An 18,016-nucleotide genomic window follows, 5' to 3' on the forward strand; every position below is an offset into this window, starting at 1 on the left:
GGTAAGCGTTCGGCACTGCTGGGGCTTCGTTCTTAGGTAAGTATTTCATAATGAGCTAGTATGCGATGCATACTAGCTCATTCTGTGTTTTTCTTTCAGGTGTTCGTTTTTTAAAAAAAAAATCGGAGGTTTACAACCTCTTTAACCATCCTTTAATTGATATATCTATACCCGTTGTATTACTGTGGTCAGTTACCAAGCTTAGGCCCATGTGTATGTTGATCTTCTTTGGCTGGTTTCTGTTGGATGTGCGTGCTGGAAAATCAGCAGCCGACAAACAAATAGTGTTTATTGGGCTTAAAGGGAAGGTATACACACTTTAATTTTCACACAAAGTGATACAAAAGGTAATAACTGTAGGGAACAGGAGGTCACCTAAAGGCAGACATATTAGGATACATTTTTACAGGTATGGGTTACTGCCCTTTGTGACTTGCACTCTCCAGTTTTAGTAAATCAACCAACTATATGTTCCTAACTGTTAAAGGCATGTAAACCGAAAAATGAATTTACGGTATTTTAGCCGAAAGGGTAGTAGTTTTCCTAAAATAACAATAATATCAGTTCACAAAGCCACTTAAAGTGGAGGTAAAGGCTAAATCAAACTATTTCCTACCCCCTCTTCCAAACTACCCTGCCTAACTTAGAAAAAAACAATGTGTGTACTTCCTTTTTTTTTTTTTTTTTAATCTGCTCTAGTCCGGTCACATGATCCTACAGCTCCAGCTCAGAGAGCGCACAACAACATCTGGGAATTCTATGATCTGTGACGTCACCCATAGGCTCCCATAGCCCAGCTGCTGTCAGGGACACAGGGGACCGAAGCTGTAGGATCATGTGACCGGACTGAAGTGGATTAAAAATAGGTAAGTACTGGACTTGCCAACACACTCCTTTCAAAGCGACTTGTTTAAAAAAGAGCCTCAAAGACACTTCATTTCATCACAACAGAGGAGTATTCCAAAATAATGATTTAGACTTTTATACAGATGTCTAATCTCGTGACGAAGGTGGACGGAGATCAAGCTTCCCCTACTTTTCCACCCCCCTTTTTATTCCACCTAGTTGTCACTACCTTCACCCCCATCCCTTCCCCTCCTCCTTCTGGTTTCTCATGTTCACATACCCTACCTATCCCCAATCTACTTCCTAAGCCTCTGTATGCTTTCTTACCTCATCTATCCTAACTAAATTGTTTTATATTCATTACAAACCTTTTCTATTCCTTGTTATTGCTGATCGACCATTCTGAATACCATTACTAATTATCCATAGCTACCCATGGGTACCTGATTGTTTCCTCGACTGGTAGCTGACCTAAACCCCACACCCAGTCCTCTTGGGATTCCTAACCTCTACTATATGGAGGTCTTCGTAAGTTAATGGGTCAGACTAACCATACCTTCCCTCACATCATTTCCATTAAATCCTTCACTGGATCTTACACCCAAAAACTCTATATAAGTCTAGCGACTAAACCTAATACATAAACTGTCATTAATATTAGAATATGTTTTATAACTCATGATAGATGTGTTTGGTTATATCTTGTCATGGTCACCTTCTTGTCTACTGATGGAAACACCCTATTATAAAATGTTTTACCTTTAGGCTCGGTTCACACTATTGCGATGCGGGAAGGCTGCGAATTCGCAGCCTGTTCCCGCATCGCACACGCACCCCCGGCAGTTCACACTGCCATATGCGATCCGCTGGGGGTGTCAATGTAATCTTAACGACACCCCCAGTTTGATCGCATATCGCAGTGCGATCGTGCAGTTCGCACAGGAGCGGATCGCACAAGTGTGAACCGCTGTGCGATCCGATCCTGATGCGGCAGCAAAAATGCCTCCTGTGCGTCTTTGCTGCGGGTGCGATGCGAATTTAGCCATACAAACTGTATGGCTAAACTCGCACCGCACAGCTGATCGCATGTCATGTCGGAGCAGTGCGCTCCGACATGACATGCGAACCCGGCACACGCAGTAGTGTGAACCGGGTCTAATTGTATTTTCAACATAAGAACTTTTGATTGTACTTGTTTATTTCAAATAGAGCTTTTTGGAAAAAACAAAACAAAAAACAAATAGGTAAGTACATAGATCTTTTTTAAACAGGTTAGGCAGGATAAGTAGGGGAATAGGGGAGGGGATATTTTAAAGAATAGCTAGACTTAGGCTTTTCTTCCACTTTAAGTTATTTTACATATGTTTTTTTTTTTATAATGTAATAATAGTTTGCAATTCAAAATCTTCAATTTACAATTCCATTTCTGCATGAAATGATAATTTAGCTATGAACATTTTATCTCATGAGTCATTATTTTTGTTCTTCTACGACAACTCATAGAGACTCACAGATAACACTAGACATAAGCTAACATTACAAAGCTCTATTTACATCTAATTTATTCCGTGTTTCAAAAGGTACAAGCAATTCCCCATGACTCTACTTGCTGATTTAAATATAAGTGAATGAGCCATTGGGCTCTCACCTAATATAGAAGGTGTCATAGTGATGAGCGAGGGGATTTTTGCTTACAAAATAAATAGGAATAGGGTGACCTATTTGAGAAAGTGGAAAAACAGCCCTGGATCCACAAAGTTATCCTATCAGTGTTATTGAATAGTATGGTGATGATGATGATTCAGGAGATCTAGTTTCAAGGTAGGCAGCTTCTACACCCTAGAGGATCTTCACGGTTTCCTTGAGTTGTAGTGCAGTAAAGAAATAATAGGAATTGAAGTGCCAAACCACTGGTAAATGGTCTAAATATAATTCTATTCCAGTAAAGGTCAAATTAACAATCAAAGGAGTAGCCAACATGTTTCGGGGGCCCACAAGCAACCCCTTTATCAGGGCTTTCTGCTCTTATTTGGACAGCAGTAAGAACAAAAGTGGTGCAGCAGAGCTGTAAGGCAGGATGCCTATTGGTCCATCACTTCCTCAGAGCTGTGCTATCTTTGGCAAATATCCACAGGTGGTCTGGAAGGTAAAGAGAGGTCAATAATATTTAGCCAATGACTTGTGAAATGGATTAAAGGGAGAGATTTGGAAGGTCCTTGAGAATTTATTGATGACCATGCATGTTACTCCATAGTAGGGACTTTTGCTCTACCATTTACATGACTATCATTCTTCTAAATGTAGATAAAGATCACTGCGCTGCTGTCAAAAAAAAAAAAAACAGCTGCAAACACCACAACACAACAATGTTGTCAAAGACCAAGGTGCTGCGCTAATGAACAACAACTCCTAGTGAAATTAGGTGTTGCATATACAATCGTGTATATCAAATATAACACTATAAACTGCATAAATTGGTGCAAAGCATGCAAAAACAAGTGTGTAAAGGGAACTGCAAAATAAGGTCCAAATAGAAGCAATATAAGTGAATATACAGTGTGAGATAAATAAAATCCATCAAACATAAAATCACTGCATAGAGATAAATAAATAAGTTCCTCAATGATAAAAAAAAAATTGCTGTAAGATGTAAAGTCCATATCCAAATAAGGGAAGAGCTTCATGTGTTCAGAAGCAAGGGTTAATCACCCTAGATATGACCATCACCAGAATGAAGAGTCAGAAGCGCTTACCAAAATGTGTGGACTCTAATACTTTAGGTAAAGAGTCATTCAAACAGGAAGTGGTGTCACTGGTACTGCAATGATCTCACAATAGTTGCCACCGTCTCCTCCAGTCTTTTATTAGGCATGAAGGAACTCGGGTACCCAAGAAAACAAAAAGCCTCTTCATAGTGTAAAACCATCATAGTTAGACTTTATTAACCGCTTGCTGACCGCCGCAAGTACATATACTGCGGCGGTCAGCCCCGGCCAGGCAAAGTGATGTATCGGTACGTCACTAGCCTGTGAGCCAATAGCAATAACTTTTGTGCAAACCAATCAAAATACGCTTATTGTGATTTTTTTTACCAAACATATGTAGCAGAAAACAAATTGGCCAAAAATGTTAAAAAATTTAGATTTTTACATTTTTTTGGGGGGAATTTCATATAAAAAAATGTGAAAAATATTGTTATTTTTGCAAAATTGTCGCTCTTTTTTTGTTTATAGCGCATGATCAAAAAAACGCAGAGGTGATCAAATACCACCAAAAGAAAGCTCTGTTTGTGGGAAAAAAAGGACATCAAATTCGTTTAGGTACAGCATCGCACGACCGCGCAATTGTCCGTTAAAGTCACGCAGTGCCGAATCGCAAAATAGGCCCTGGTCAGGAAGGGGGTAAAATCTTCCAGGGCTTAAATGGTTAAAGAGGTTGTAAACCTCAGAATTTAAAAAAAAAAAAACTAACACCTGTAAGACTAACACATAATGAGCTAGTATGTAAGGAACATGTAAGGAAAATTGAACCAATCACCTCCAGAACTGCCAGAATACTCCTATGCCTGTCTGACGCATTTTGAGGGAGAACCCTCTTAATGCACCAGCTTAGTGTGGCCCTTCTCTTGTTGTTGTTTTTCAGTGTATTTGGATACCCTTGGTCCTAAGGGGGCAGCAAGACCTTAGGTGGTGTTACCAAAGACCACATAAGACCACTCACCTTCTCCTATACCACTTGAGCGCAGGAGAAATACTGTTTTTAAAAGTTCCTTATACCTGACTCCCAAGGGATCCCTCCGTCTGTGATATTAGATCCCTGTAGCCTCCTCTCTAAACTGCTCACAGCTATGGTCACATGCTCACCCCCTCCGCATATAATGCAGGGTAAATACATGATGATGTTGAGGAATGCCCACAGTCTAGAGGATTATAGGGAAGAGAACTGTGCTGGAGTCTGCAAGAGCAGGCAGTCAGGGTAGGTAATACTCACTGTTGCTCTGCCCTCTAGACATTTAAACAAGCATTTACTCCTTGCATTGTGGGGGTCCTCGCCTAAGAGTATTTTTTCTTATAATCCCTGAGTTAAGCTTTAAAGGGTGGTGAATTAGAGGGTGTTTGGGGAAACCCTTACTAGATTGGGCAGCAGAAACCAGATAGCAATAAGAACTGCAGGGGAAATGTCAATGGGAATGTTTGGGCCAACGCTCTGGAACATGAGACTGTGGGGAGAAATTTTGCAACCCCTTCATACTTGGCAGGGTGTGGGAGTAATTTTTATCATGGCAGTTTGACATCAAGGGTTTCTTTGATGACCAAGGGGTTGCCTTACTAAAGGCAACTAGACAGTTAACTTTGCAAGAGAATTTCCTCCAGAGCTTAGTGGGGGTGAAGCTCTGCTGACTTCCATCATACCAAACTGTGCAAGCAAAAATTATGTGTTTTTTTTTTCATTTTATTTTTCTTAAATGTGATTGGGTATTCTTTGCAAAGTGAGATTTCATCACATTGACCAAGCTCTGGGAAAATTCCTTTGCAATGTGCAATTTATTTTAAATTTAGAGGAAGACTAAACTGCACTCAAACAAACTTCATAAATACCAAAAATACATGTGTATTAAAGTACATGAAAGTTCCAATACAGTGCTTGCTGCAGAATAAATAATCAAGGGTAACACAGTGTTGAAAATCGTGTCTGGAAAAAGGAGTGACGCTCAAAGAAACAAACAGTGCTCTTCCTCTTCTACCAGATAGAAACACTCTGCACTCACCATAATTATATGACCTCTTTTCCCAAAGTAAGTCAAAATTGCATATGGTAAGTATATCCCCAGATGTGTAACATGTACTCGGTCTACTTACCATATCCTAAGCATCTGGATGACTGAATACCATTATCTCCTGTAAAGTGCTCCTGTGCCTTTAACCTCCCTGGCGGTATGATTGTTTGCGATTTTAGGTGCTGAAAGCGGTACCATTATTTTGCATGTAATTCTTAAGAACGAGCAGCCCAAGCCAACAATGTACATATGATTGTTTTTTACTGTGTGTTCTTCTTTATAACATCTCGGGTATGATAAAGATTGAAGCACAAAATCATAAACTATAATATAATAAAAAACTATAAATAAGTTAAAGTATGTATGTATGTACACATATATATATATATATATATATATATATATATATATATATATATATATATATATATATACTGTGTATATATAAATATACTATATATATATATATATATATATATATATATATATATATATGTACGCATATATACGTATACAAACTAATGTGAATTTATTTTATTTTGTAATGTATCAGTGTGTTTTTGTGTTTTACTATTTGAATTTGCCGCCGGTTCCACCCCCCTGCGAGCATCACGTCACAGGAGACGGAAGCCGGGGCTCACAGCATCGGGGGGAAGATCCGGCTGCCGCACACTGCCGGGATACATCGCTGGATCCCGGGGACAAGGTGAGTACCCTCTCTTACAGGATCCAGCGATCTCCTTAGCGGTACCCCGAGTGTGGCTCGGGGTTACCGCTAATGGCTCTGAAATTTCACCCCAAACCACACGGAATACCGCTAAGGAGGTTAAGAGATCCTATATATATCTCGTTCACAACAGGGAGATGTGAAGGGACCTCTCATAGTGTAGTACAGGGGTGTCAAACTCGATTTCATCATGGGCTGCATCAGCATTATGGTCACCCTCAAAGGGCCGGTTGTATCTGTAAGGCTAGATTTCAAGTGCACCACCTCCCTTACATCAGATGCCAAGGTGTCCCCCACCCTTCCTTACATCATAGTAGGAGCATAGCTGGGAAGCTGAAAGTGCAGGGTCTTGAAGAGGACCAGAGGAGGGCTGGAGTCTTCTGAATGCGGAGACCAGGGGAGGTGCAGATGAGAGGCTGCTGCAGCTGCACAGAGAGGTGCAGAATCTGAAGGAGGAGTTCTGTCCTCCTCTCTGCTGGCAACTGCTGAGACAGGGGGTGGTGGAAATAAGGGGAGTGATGCAGCTGAGGAGAGGAGAGGTGGGAGAGCCATATGAAATGACCTGGAGGGCCAGAATCAGGCCTCGGGCCTTGTGTTTGACACATGTGGTGTAGTATATTCGATTTTTATTAAAAAATTGCACTTCATCCGTCAGTTTTAATTAGGCCTGTATTTAAACCCAAATTCACTGGTTTGCAGTCCAACTGCGTTCCAACAACCGAAAATTATGTGCCCCAGGAAAGTCATATCCAACGCATTTCATCAGCAACGTCTGACGTCATCAGGGGTAGCACGTCATTTTCGATCATTGGAACGCAGATGGAGCGCAAGAGGTCATATATTTCTGGTGAGTGCGGAGTGTTTCTTTCTGGGAGACGAGGAAGAGCACTGTTTGTTTCTTTGAGTGTCACTCCTTTTTTCAGACTCTATTTTCAACACTCTATCACCTTTGGTCATTTAATCTGCAGCAAGCAATTTATTGGGACTTTCATGAACTTTAATACACATGTACTTTTGGTGTTTATGAAGTTTGTCTGAGTGCAGTTGAGTCTTCCTATAAATTTTGAAAAATGTTTCAGTTTTATGAAGCTTGAAGACACCCAGCTCTTTTTACTCATTTATATATCATCTTTTTTTATTTTCACGTTATTTCATCTTATGTTTTCTGGTATTTAATATTGAATTTATTAGCATTGCATCATTATATTTTGCGCAGGGGTTTATTGTTGTCTTTTACAATGTGCCTATTTGCCCTTAGTAAATCAACTCCCAACCCAACCCCCCCAAAAAAAAAAAAATTTTGAACAGGTCTCATTTATCATACTCTATCACACTCTGACTATTATTGGTCACCTATCAACATGGATACCCTCTTTAGTCTACTATCGGTGGGTGTCCTCTGAGTTAAGTCTGTTGAGTACTCCCAGGTATTAGAATCTCAAGAGGCCGCAAACAACTCTTCACTATTATATCCCTTGCAGCACGGGAAACCATTCTCCCTAGGTGGATCTATCCGGTACTCCCCACTATTTTTTTCTTTATAGCTAAACTATCTTATGTTTTTCGCATGGACTGGGTGGAAGCCTCCTTAAGCAAAGAATCACATGTCAAAAAACATTTTTTTGTTTGGGAATCCTTTATCCAAATCCTACCTGTTGGCATCCAACAGAAGTGCTTCCAATATATCCAATGGTATCAAAGTAGATTGCCAATTAATGACCCTCCAATTGATTCTTTATCCTCCATTAACTGGAAATATGGATTAAAACCTTTGTAATTAAGGCCTCTCCCCTTCCATCTCCACCTATAAATTTTTAACCGACTGCCGTCCATCCTGGTATTTGCTGTGACCCCTTTCTAGACCCTGTCCTACTAGTTGACTTTTAAACTAGGTTTATAAAACGTATCTTGTAATTTTTAATTCCCTCATGCCAAATTTTGCTGCCCCTGACATTGTTAAATGCATATTTACTTAAAATAGATATATTAAAAAAAAAAAGTGTGAGCACTCCCTACGTGTTCATGTAGGGATGTGTCCTTGAAATGGTGTGGTGAGGGCATATTATGGTAGTTTAGTCAAAAACTGATACTGTCTAAGTGTTATGGGTACATTATTGCTACGTATTTAAAGTATAACTAAAGGCAAAACATTTGGATAGAGGGGAGAGGGATTAGAACACCCGTCCATTTGTATTGCTGTCTGTGCCCCCCATCAGGGAGACTCTTTTTGTCCTGTTTACCATTATCATTGAAAGTGAAAGTAAAAGGAAATCCTAAATTTTGGGTTGTCCCTAGACAAAAGATAAATCTTCCCATGGGGACACTAGTTTTGGTGACCTGGGGGTCCCCAAGGAATTGCCCTAATTTGCAAGGATTTCTTCTTACTTCCTGTTTTGGCTATGAGACAGGAAGTAAAGAGAAGTCTCCCCATTGGGACAAATAGGGAAAAAATAAACCTTACAGGGGTTATAACCCTCCCTTACTCTGTCCACAATGAAAAAAAAAAGTGTTGCATTGAGTTCTACTTTAAAGTGATTGTAAAGGTAATTTTTTTTTTTTTTTTAACTAATAAAACATGTCTATGCTTACCCGCACTGTGCAATAGAATTGCACAGAACGGCTGCGTCCCTCCTCTTTTCGGGTCCCCCCGCTGGTGCTTCTGGGCCCTCCCATCTTTCCAGTGCCCCTATGGGAAGACACAGACAGCGAGACCCAGTCCCGCCCCCGCTATCTCGTCACTGGCTTTGATTGACGGCAATGGCAGCCAATGGCAGCAAAGCCAGCGAGAAGTGAGGGGAAAAAAGAGCTGCAGGCGTGCACAGAGTGGAATCGAATGAGGGCTCAGGTAAGTAAAAAGGGGGGGGGGGGGTTAATGGAGGATGCTGACACCTAAACATTTTTTTCTTAATGGAAGGAATGCATTAAGGTAAAAAATGTTTAGGCTTTACAACCACTTTAGGCTGGGTACTTTAATTATTTATGTGTTATCCAGTATGGCAATTATAAGTTCATGTTACGCAGCAGTATTTTTTTTATTCTGAGTATGGAAGCATTTAAAAAAAAAAGTTTTAAAATCATTTAGTAATACTTCAGTGAAGCAAAAAGTTTTTAATGCGTAAAATTGATGCATCTCCAAGAGGATAAAACTGCTCCAGACCGTAAGGAGTACAAAGCTATGAAGTGATTATTAGATTGTATGAGTCACTCCGCAGTTAGCGGATTAAATCCTCTCCTGTACTAAATATGACTCTGAATAAAAAGTTTACTCAGATTGGATCCTTACAGAAAATACAAGTTCCTCTGGGAAAACACTTTGATACATGAAGCCTACTATGTTAACACACCTATGCTGCATGGAAAGTTTGTGTTCTTTTGAAAATCTTCATATATAAAGGAAAACCTTTGAATGCCATCGCCAAGCTGTCATTGCTGTGTATAAGATACTCTTTTCTATAGATATCATCCAGTAGCACAGTGATGGCTTTGTCTGCGCTCTTTAATTGAAAGCTAAATGCCTTGTATTTTTTTTGCAGGTTCCTCAGACCGGCCAAAGAAGAGAAGCCTTGAATGTGAGAGAGGACATTGATCAAAATGTTCAGCACTAAAAGGTCAGTTTATGGTTTTACTCTTCGGCTTGTTTTTTAATATCTCAACACAGGGGCTTTTGGAGGAAAAGTAAAGCAGATCATAGGTTTAAACAACTTGCTGTTTACTGCTAAGAAGTTCTGCGTCTACTGCCATTGCTTATTTTTTTTTTTTTTTTATGTTTTTTATGTTTTTTATTTTATGCTGTTCAAAATTACTATCTCGGTCTTAGGTAGATGCCAGCATTTTGAAACTCTTGACTCTATGTTTGACTTTCTAAACCTGCACTGCTGTCTGAAGCAACCACATTGGTCTCACCTCTTCCTTCTTACTGAAGAGCTTGGAACTCTGGTGAAGAAGAAGTATACAAAATGTTTTAAAAGGCTAAGCACAACCAAAATAAAAAAAACATGAACATCAGCACAAGGGATATAACTTAACCACTTTACCACTGGAGGATTTTGCTGTCTTACGTCCAGGCCACTTTTTGCGATTCGGCGCTGTGCGACTTTCACTGACAATTGTGCGGTCGTGCGATGCCGTACCCAAATGGAATTTACGTCTTTTTTTTCCCACAAACAGAGCTTTCTTTTGGTGGTATTTGATCACCTGTGCGATTTTTACTTTTTGCGCTATAAACAGAAAAAGAGCGTTTGTTTTGAAAAAATAACAATATTTTTAACATTTTTGTATATGAAATTCCCCCCCCCAAAAAATTTAAAAATCACATTTTTTTAAATTTTTGGCCAATTTGTTTTCTGCTACCTATGTTTGGTAAAAAAAAATCACAATAAGCGTATTTTTATTGGTTTGCGCAAAAGATATTGCGTTTACTAACAAAGGGAAAAATTTCTGTAATTTTTGGTGTTTTTTTTTTTAACGCGTAATGGCTGCGATTTTTTTTTGCGGGACTGCGACATTGCAGCGGACAGATCGGACCCTTGACTGACATTTTTGACACTTTTGGGGGTACCAGTGACATTACTGCAGTAATCAGTGCTATATATATGCACTGTTACTGTAAAAATGACACTGGCAGGGAAGGGGTTAATTTTATTGGAGAGGGAGGGGTTAATGTATGCCTGGTGCTTACTAACGTGTGAGGGGGAGGTGACTGAGTGACACAAGGACAGATCGCATGTTCAGCTATGCTGAACCCTGCAATCTGTCACTGTTTGTCACTTAGGAGATCCGCCCGCTCTGTTTACACAAGCGGGCGGATTTCCAAACTAGATTCCCCGACGATCGGGGAAGAGCAGCGGCGATCGCCACCGCTCCTCCCCTGGCCCGACTCCCGCTGTGACTGAAAGCAGCGGGAGTGAGCCTCCGGCGGCGCGTGCGCGCCGCCGAGAGAGGGGAATGTCTGGTGACGTAGACCTACGTCGCCAGACGATAACAAGCCACTGTGCCGCAGTAGCAGCACAGTGAGCAGTGGGGAAGTGGTTAAAGTCATGAGTCACATGAGTCCCTTCTGCTGATGCTTCTTTTTCAAGTTGAAATCCTAATATCATTAATGCTAAATCAATGTCCTTGGTGTAATAGAGAGCAGGCAACACATGATCCTGAATAATAGGTCAGATTTTCATAAAATGCTAAAATAAAGGTGTAGCGCTGAGAAAGTAAAATGTGAAGCGTGAAGCCACCAAATCCAAATCCACATAGGGAGAAACCATAGGAAGGTGTTCACTCAAGGTTGAAAAAAAAGGTCTTCTAATTGGTGAAAAATAGAGGGGAACCATCACTGGGGATAGTCACACAGCCTCTTACCAAATGATCATGATCCTCATCACAAGGATCACAGGTTACAAGAGTTCTTAAACCAGATGACGATCAAAGATCAAAATTTGTCGCAGTCTTAACCCAGGTAACGATAGCAGGACAGATCTTCCCAGTATTTTCACTCAATCCTAAACTGTCGTCCCTCTCACAAGATCATCAATACATGTAGGGAAAATAACACCTCTCATAGTGCAGCATGCTTGATAATGTTTATTCTAAAAAAAAAAGAGCATAGCAACTTAAAGCAAAGCTGAAGATAATTTCCTCCAGCGTCTGTAGCGTGTGCTGGTTTGCAACCAACAAAATGGCCGCCTCGTCCCATAGATACACTCCTAAACCTTGTGGACAGCCTTCCCAGAAGAGTTGAAGCTGTTATAGCTGCAAAGAGTGGGCCAAGTCAGTATTGAACCCTACGGACTAAGACTGGGATGCCATTAAAGTTCATGTGCAAGTAAAGGCAGGGGTCCCAATACTTTTGGTAATAAAGAGTATATTAAATAGAAGTTCCTCCTAATAGTGCATTTTTGCTAATTTAATAAATCACTTACATAAATAATGCGCTTGAAAATGGCAAGCTAAAGGGACATAAGAGTACGTCTGTGACACTTCTGTGTTCCAAGGACCGAAAACGAAGCCTGGATGTGACGTAGGTGACGTAAGGAAGCCCCACCCAGTGCATTTCATCAGCTTGACACCATCAGGATCAGCCCTCCTCTCTGGAAAAAAGACATAAAGAGTAATTTTCACAAGTGGTACATAGCAAAAAATAACATGGCAGGGTTTTAACTCTTCTCCACTAACCAATACTACAAAAATAAAATACATACACTATATAGAATTTCTAATTTATAACATATGGCTGTATCACACTATAGAAAGGATTCAAGTTTGAGGTTTCAATTGGGCGTTTGATTAAATGCCGGTGTTGTGATGATGTTCTTTTTGTGCTGTATTAATGCTGCATACAAATAGGCAGGTCAAATAAAAGCTTACATTTAATTGAGCAAATAAAATAGCTTCTCCTACCTGAATAAACATGAAGGGGTTTGGGACTTTAAATGAAACCTGCAGGGGCAATCTGGGGGAATTTTGTAAAAATGTATATATCTATATGTATATACTGGTACGTGTATGTATAAAGTCATAGCACAATAACCATAATGTAAAAGAGTTAACAACATTTTATTCACAAAAATGCAGTAATAATGGTAAACATGATTAAAATAGCTGGTACCATAAAATACATATTAATCAACATGATAGTACAAAGAATAGCATGATTGCACATATAAAATTAATTTGACCTACATAGCTCTCAAATCACACAACGAAAAATTGCATAGTAATAAAATAAATATATATAATATCTAATTCATAGAGATATGATGGTAATAAACTGTATGATGGTAAAGTGTGGCATCTAGAATAGCTCTACGCGTTTCGTGAATACGTTCACTCATCAGGAGGAGATGCGAAGTGTACAGATGTATAATCTACAACAGAATATAGATTCGTTGAGTTTACACGCCAGTAAGTAAGGGAAAAAAGGGGGGAAAAAAGAAAAAAAGTGGACAAGACTCAAGCTTCTCCTACCTACCATTGCCCATGGAGATCCCTGCATTCACTATATCTGGTCTCCCACAGTACACAGAACATGGAAATCCATACATTTTAGTAAATATAAATGGTTAAATGCCTTTTCCCATCAGCAGTATATAGCAGTCTTTTGACTTCTATCAGTGTCTGGTTAAAGCTTGTAGGAGGAGTTTTTATTCCAATCTGACTGTCCTATGAGGCTGCAGGACCCTTGACCCTCTGTCTTAACAGTGCTGATTGGGCCCGTGCTGATCACATGCACTCTCCCAAGAAAAAAAAACACTTCTCTAACAATACACACCAAACTGAGCATGTGCAGAGTGCCCCCAAGGTTTTGCTCTATCAGGAGATGGAAGAAGGGGAGGATCAGAGAAGCCAGGATCAGACAGCCTTTTTACACAATGCAGAGGATTAACCCATTAGGTTCCACAGTGAGTATAACAAGCATGTTTTACTGCATATACAGACTGATTTTACTGTTGTGGGTTTAGTAACACTTTGGAAGGACAATGTCTGGATCTTTTACAAGTACTCTGGCCGGCCCTGTTCACTTCATGCATTGTTCTCCGCATTAGGCCCCTTTCACACTGGCGATCCGATCCGTCTGCCAGTTTTTCAGGCAGACCTGATCAGATGCTCTATGCATCCCTATTGGACAGCGGAGACTTCTCCGCTGACACTCGCTGCTATCTGATCCTGTCTGTGAAATCCAGATGGATAGAAACCCTATTTTCCATCCATCTGGAGGATGGGATCGGATGAGAATGGACAGGTGGTTCATTTTCATCCGATCTCCCTATAGAGGACAGCGGGGATCTAACAGCTCCGTCTCTGCACACAGAACGGAGACGGAGCTGTGATCCGCCTGCACACCGGGGATCGGTGGATCGATCCCCTGCTGAGCAGAACGGACTCCGTCGGGCAGTGCGCCCGTGGGAAAGGGGCCTAAGGAACAAAAGGAAACTGTCTTTAAATTGCATCTTTATATGTAGTTGTGAGGTTTTTATTGTATCGCGCTAATATTTCTGCAGCATTACGACAAGTTTACTGCTTACTTATGTAAACAATTAAAAGGATAACTTTAAGTAACTGTATCTCTTTATTTATTAGAACTATAGGCAATTAAACTGCATAGTCCACTACTGACATATCATATTAAGAATATTTATTTTAAATTTGGGAAAACAAGCAAAGTACATAATTATAGCCATAGAAAACTTGTTGCAGGTCCCAGCAGCACATGGCTCCACTCATTTCTGGCTGTATTAAGATTTATCCAGACAGTGATAATATTTGGTAAACAAAATTGCTGAATAAATTGGATGTTCATGCAGTTCACGCACCCGCATAAGCCTGCTGTAAAAGTAATTACTGTGTCACAGTGTCTGTTCTAAACTGGAGCAGGACTCAGCAGTGGGGATTGTTACTTAAAGGAGACCTGTGGTGAGAGAAGATGAAGGCTGCCATTATTTTTATCTTCTTCTGCATTTGCCAGTTGCCTGGCTGTCATTTTAACCCCATGGCTTCAATACTTTGAGGTTGAATTATTAACAGCTCAAGCTGTTCACTTTGCAAGGGGATTTTTACTTTGCAAGGGAAATTTCTTTGGGTACGCTTTGCAAAGTGAATTTGCACTACATTCACCAAGGAAAAATTCCTTTGCTATCTGAACAACCTATTTGCCTGATTTGACTGGTCTTAAACTTTTATGATTTATTTTTCTGGTCTGGTTCAGAGAATATGGAACCCAGCACCAGAAGAACTAGATAACTAGCATCAGAAGGAAGCCAGCAATGGAAAGCTGAGGATTGTTTTTTTTTTTTTTTCGAAAGCCCAATTAAACTCTTAGTTTAACCACTTTACCGCTGCTTACTAGAGCTCTACTGCAGCAAAGTGGTTTGGTATCGTCTGGCGACGTAGACCTACGTCGCCAGACCCTACCCCTTCTAGGCGGCGCGCACATGCCGACGGAGGCTCGCTCCTGCTGTATTCAGTCACAGCGGGAGTCGGGCCAGGGGAGGAGCAGCGGCGATCGCCGCTGCTCTTCCCCGATTGTCAGGGAATCGAGTCTGGAGATCCGCCCGCTTGTGTAAACAAAGCCGGCGGATCTCCTAGGTGACAGGCAGGGTCAGATTGCAGGGTTCAGCATAGCTGAACCTGCGATCTGTCCTTGTGTCACATAGTCACCTCCCCCCACACATGTCAGTAAGCACCAGGCATACATTAACCCCTCCCTCTCGAATAAAATTAACCCCTTCCCTGCCAGTGTCATTTTTACAGTAACAGTGCATATTTATAGCACTGATTACTGTAGTAATGTCACTGGTAACCCCAAAAGTGTCAAAAATGTCAGTCAAGGGTCCAATCTGTCCGCCGCAATGTCGCAGTCCCGCAAAAAAAATTGCAGATAGCCGCCATTACTCGTTGAAAAAAAAACCCACCAAAAACGACAGAAATCTTTCCCTTAGTTAGTAAACGCAATAACTTTTGCGCAAACCAATCAAAATACGCTTATTGCAATATTTTTTACCAAAAATATGTAGCGGAAAACAAATTGGCCTAAAATGATAAAAAATTTAGGTTTTTACATTTGTTTGGGGGGAATTTCATATAAAAAATGTATAAAATATTGTTATTTTTTCAAAATTGTCGCTCTTTTTTTGTTTATAGCGCAAAAAGTTAAAATCGCACAGGTGATCAAATACCACCAAAAGAAAGCTCTGTTTGTGGGGGAAAAAAAAGATGTAAATTTCGTTTGGGTACGGCATTGCATGGCCGCGCAATTGTCAGTTAAATTTGCACAGTGCCGAATTGCAAAAAGTGGCCCAGACGTAAGACAGCAAAATCCTCCGGTGGTAAAGTGGTTAAATATGCTAAATACATTCCAGATGCATCAAAACAAAAGGTGAATATACTCTATTCCACAGTATACAGAGCATCAATCAGTAGGCCTACTGAGGGAGCCCAATCACTGGGTGTAATGGGTATAGGCAGGAGGAGCCAAGCCCATGATGTCATACATCAGGAAGAGCTGTTATCTTGCATGCTTTTTCTTACTACTTTCTAAGTGTTTTTATTCCCATTTTGTAAATAATGAATTGTTATAGCGGAGAGCACTATGAATCTCTTTCTTGTGTTCCCTACCACATGTTTATTCTGAGTGTGAAGCTCCTGTTGTGGAGAGAAAAAGAGGAGTGATCCCTCATTCCAGTGCTCTGGCGGGGGGATACCGATTGATGCTCTGCTTACTATGGAATGGGGTCTCCAGTTGAGAGTGCTGAACATCCGATGTGGAGAGGAAAAGAGGAGTGATCCTTCATCCCAGTGCTCTGGCGGGGGGATACCGATTGATGCTCTGCATACTGTGGAATGGGGTCTCCAGTTGAGAGTGCTGAACATCCGATGTGGAGAGGAAAAGAGGAGTGATCCTTCATCCCAGTGCTCTGGCGGGGGGATACCGATTGATGCTCTGCATACTGTGGAATGGGATCTCCAGTTGAGAGTGCTGAACATCTGATGTGGAGAGGAAAAGGGGATCAGTACTCTAGCAGGAGGATGCCTATTGATGCCTTGCAGACTCTGTAGTGGGGTCTCCAGTCGAGGTGAGCAGGTTTTTTACCTATCAGTGGTGGTCACTGAAGGTGTCATTAAGAAGATTTGTCACATTGATTGCACTGCTGTGTTTTTTATGTTGGACTTTATATAAATTAGACATATGGACTGTTCATGATTATTGTACTAATATATATATTCAGTTTCTTCTTGATTGCTGGCCTAGGCCCTAATGATGTCATCACGGGCGTCCGCAGGTATGGGCAAGAGGGGGCAAATGCTTCCCCCCCTGGAAACTCAACTTCCCCTCTAAGGTGCTTGTTAAGCCACTTCATATCATCCTGCTTGGTCTGTTTAGTAATCCTGTGTGACCCTGCGTCTGTGTATGTGTTTTAAAAAAGAGGTTCTTTACCAGTTTTCAGAGTGCCGAGCACCGCTCACGTGACCCGTCGGCTCTCTCCTCTCCCTGTCTGACAGTTGCCTGAAGTGGGTGGGGCAGAGGATTCCTCACTGTCATCAGTCGGGCGGAGGGGAGGGGAGGGGGAGAGGAGGGGATAGGCGGCGGGTCATAATGAGCGTCGATTGGCGCTCTGAAAACTTGTAAAGAATGGCTTATTTTTATAAAACAGGGACACAGGGACACACAGGACTGTAGACAGGATATTAAACTTTAAACTAAACTACAGCAGCAGGAGGGGCACTGACAGAGGAGCAGACAGGCAGGGAGGGAGGGGGGGGGAGAGGACAGAGGAGGACAGGTGAGCTGCTGATGATGGAGGCACATAAACTGACCAAGGTGTCAGGGCTCAGCAGCCATGGTATACCGTGGTCAGTTTACAGAGGGGAGGACATAGCCAGGCAGGATCAGCCAGGTATTTCAGGTGATACATGGGGGCCAAATTACACAGCACAAGCATTGTGCTGTATAACATGCTTGAAGGGAACAGGATCCATTTTTTTCTTTTTTTTTTTTAGGTTAACAAATGCTTTAAAAATAAATGCTGCTGTTTGCCCTTTAAAAATAAATACTCGAAATAAGTATAATGACTAAGGCCGTCCCCTTCATGACATTGTTAAAAAGGGGCAGAGCATGGGTGACCTTAAAATGATGCCCCCCCCCCCCGGATGCCCATGCATGTCATACATCTCAGGAG

General features: G+C 41.1%; 1 protein-coding gene across 1 annotated transcript in view; it reads left to right on the forward strand.

The window, feature by feature from the left end:
- OXR1 (oxidation resistance 1) overlaps positions 1–18,016 on the forward strand; it is a 957,024-nt gene that overhangs the window by 146,909 nt on the left and 792,099 nt on the right. Inside the window, exon 2 of the mRNA XM_082257928.1 lies at positions 9,884–9,958. Coding sequence (XP_082114054.1) covers positions 9,942–9,958 — 17 coding nt within the window. The 5' untranslated portion in view covers positions 9,884–9,941. The remainder of the gene's footprint in view (positions 1–9,883; positions 9,959–18,016) is intronic.

Source organism: Pelophylax lessonae (genome assembly GCF_965119305.1).
Source record: "Pelophylax lessonae genome assembly, chromosome: 5".
Taxonomy (NCBI): Eukaryota; Metazoa; Chordata; class Amphibia; order Anura; family Ranidae; genus Pelophylax; species Pelophylax lessonae.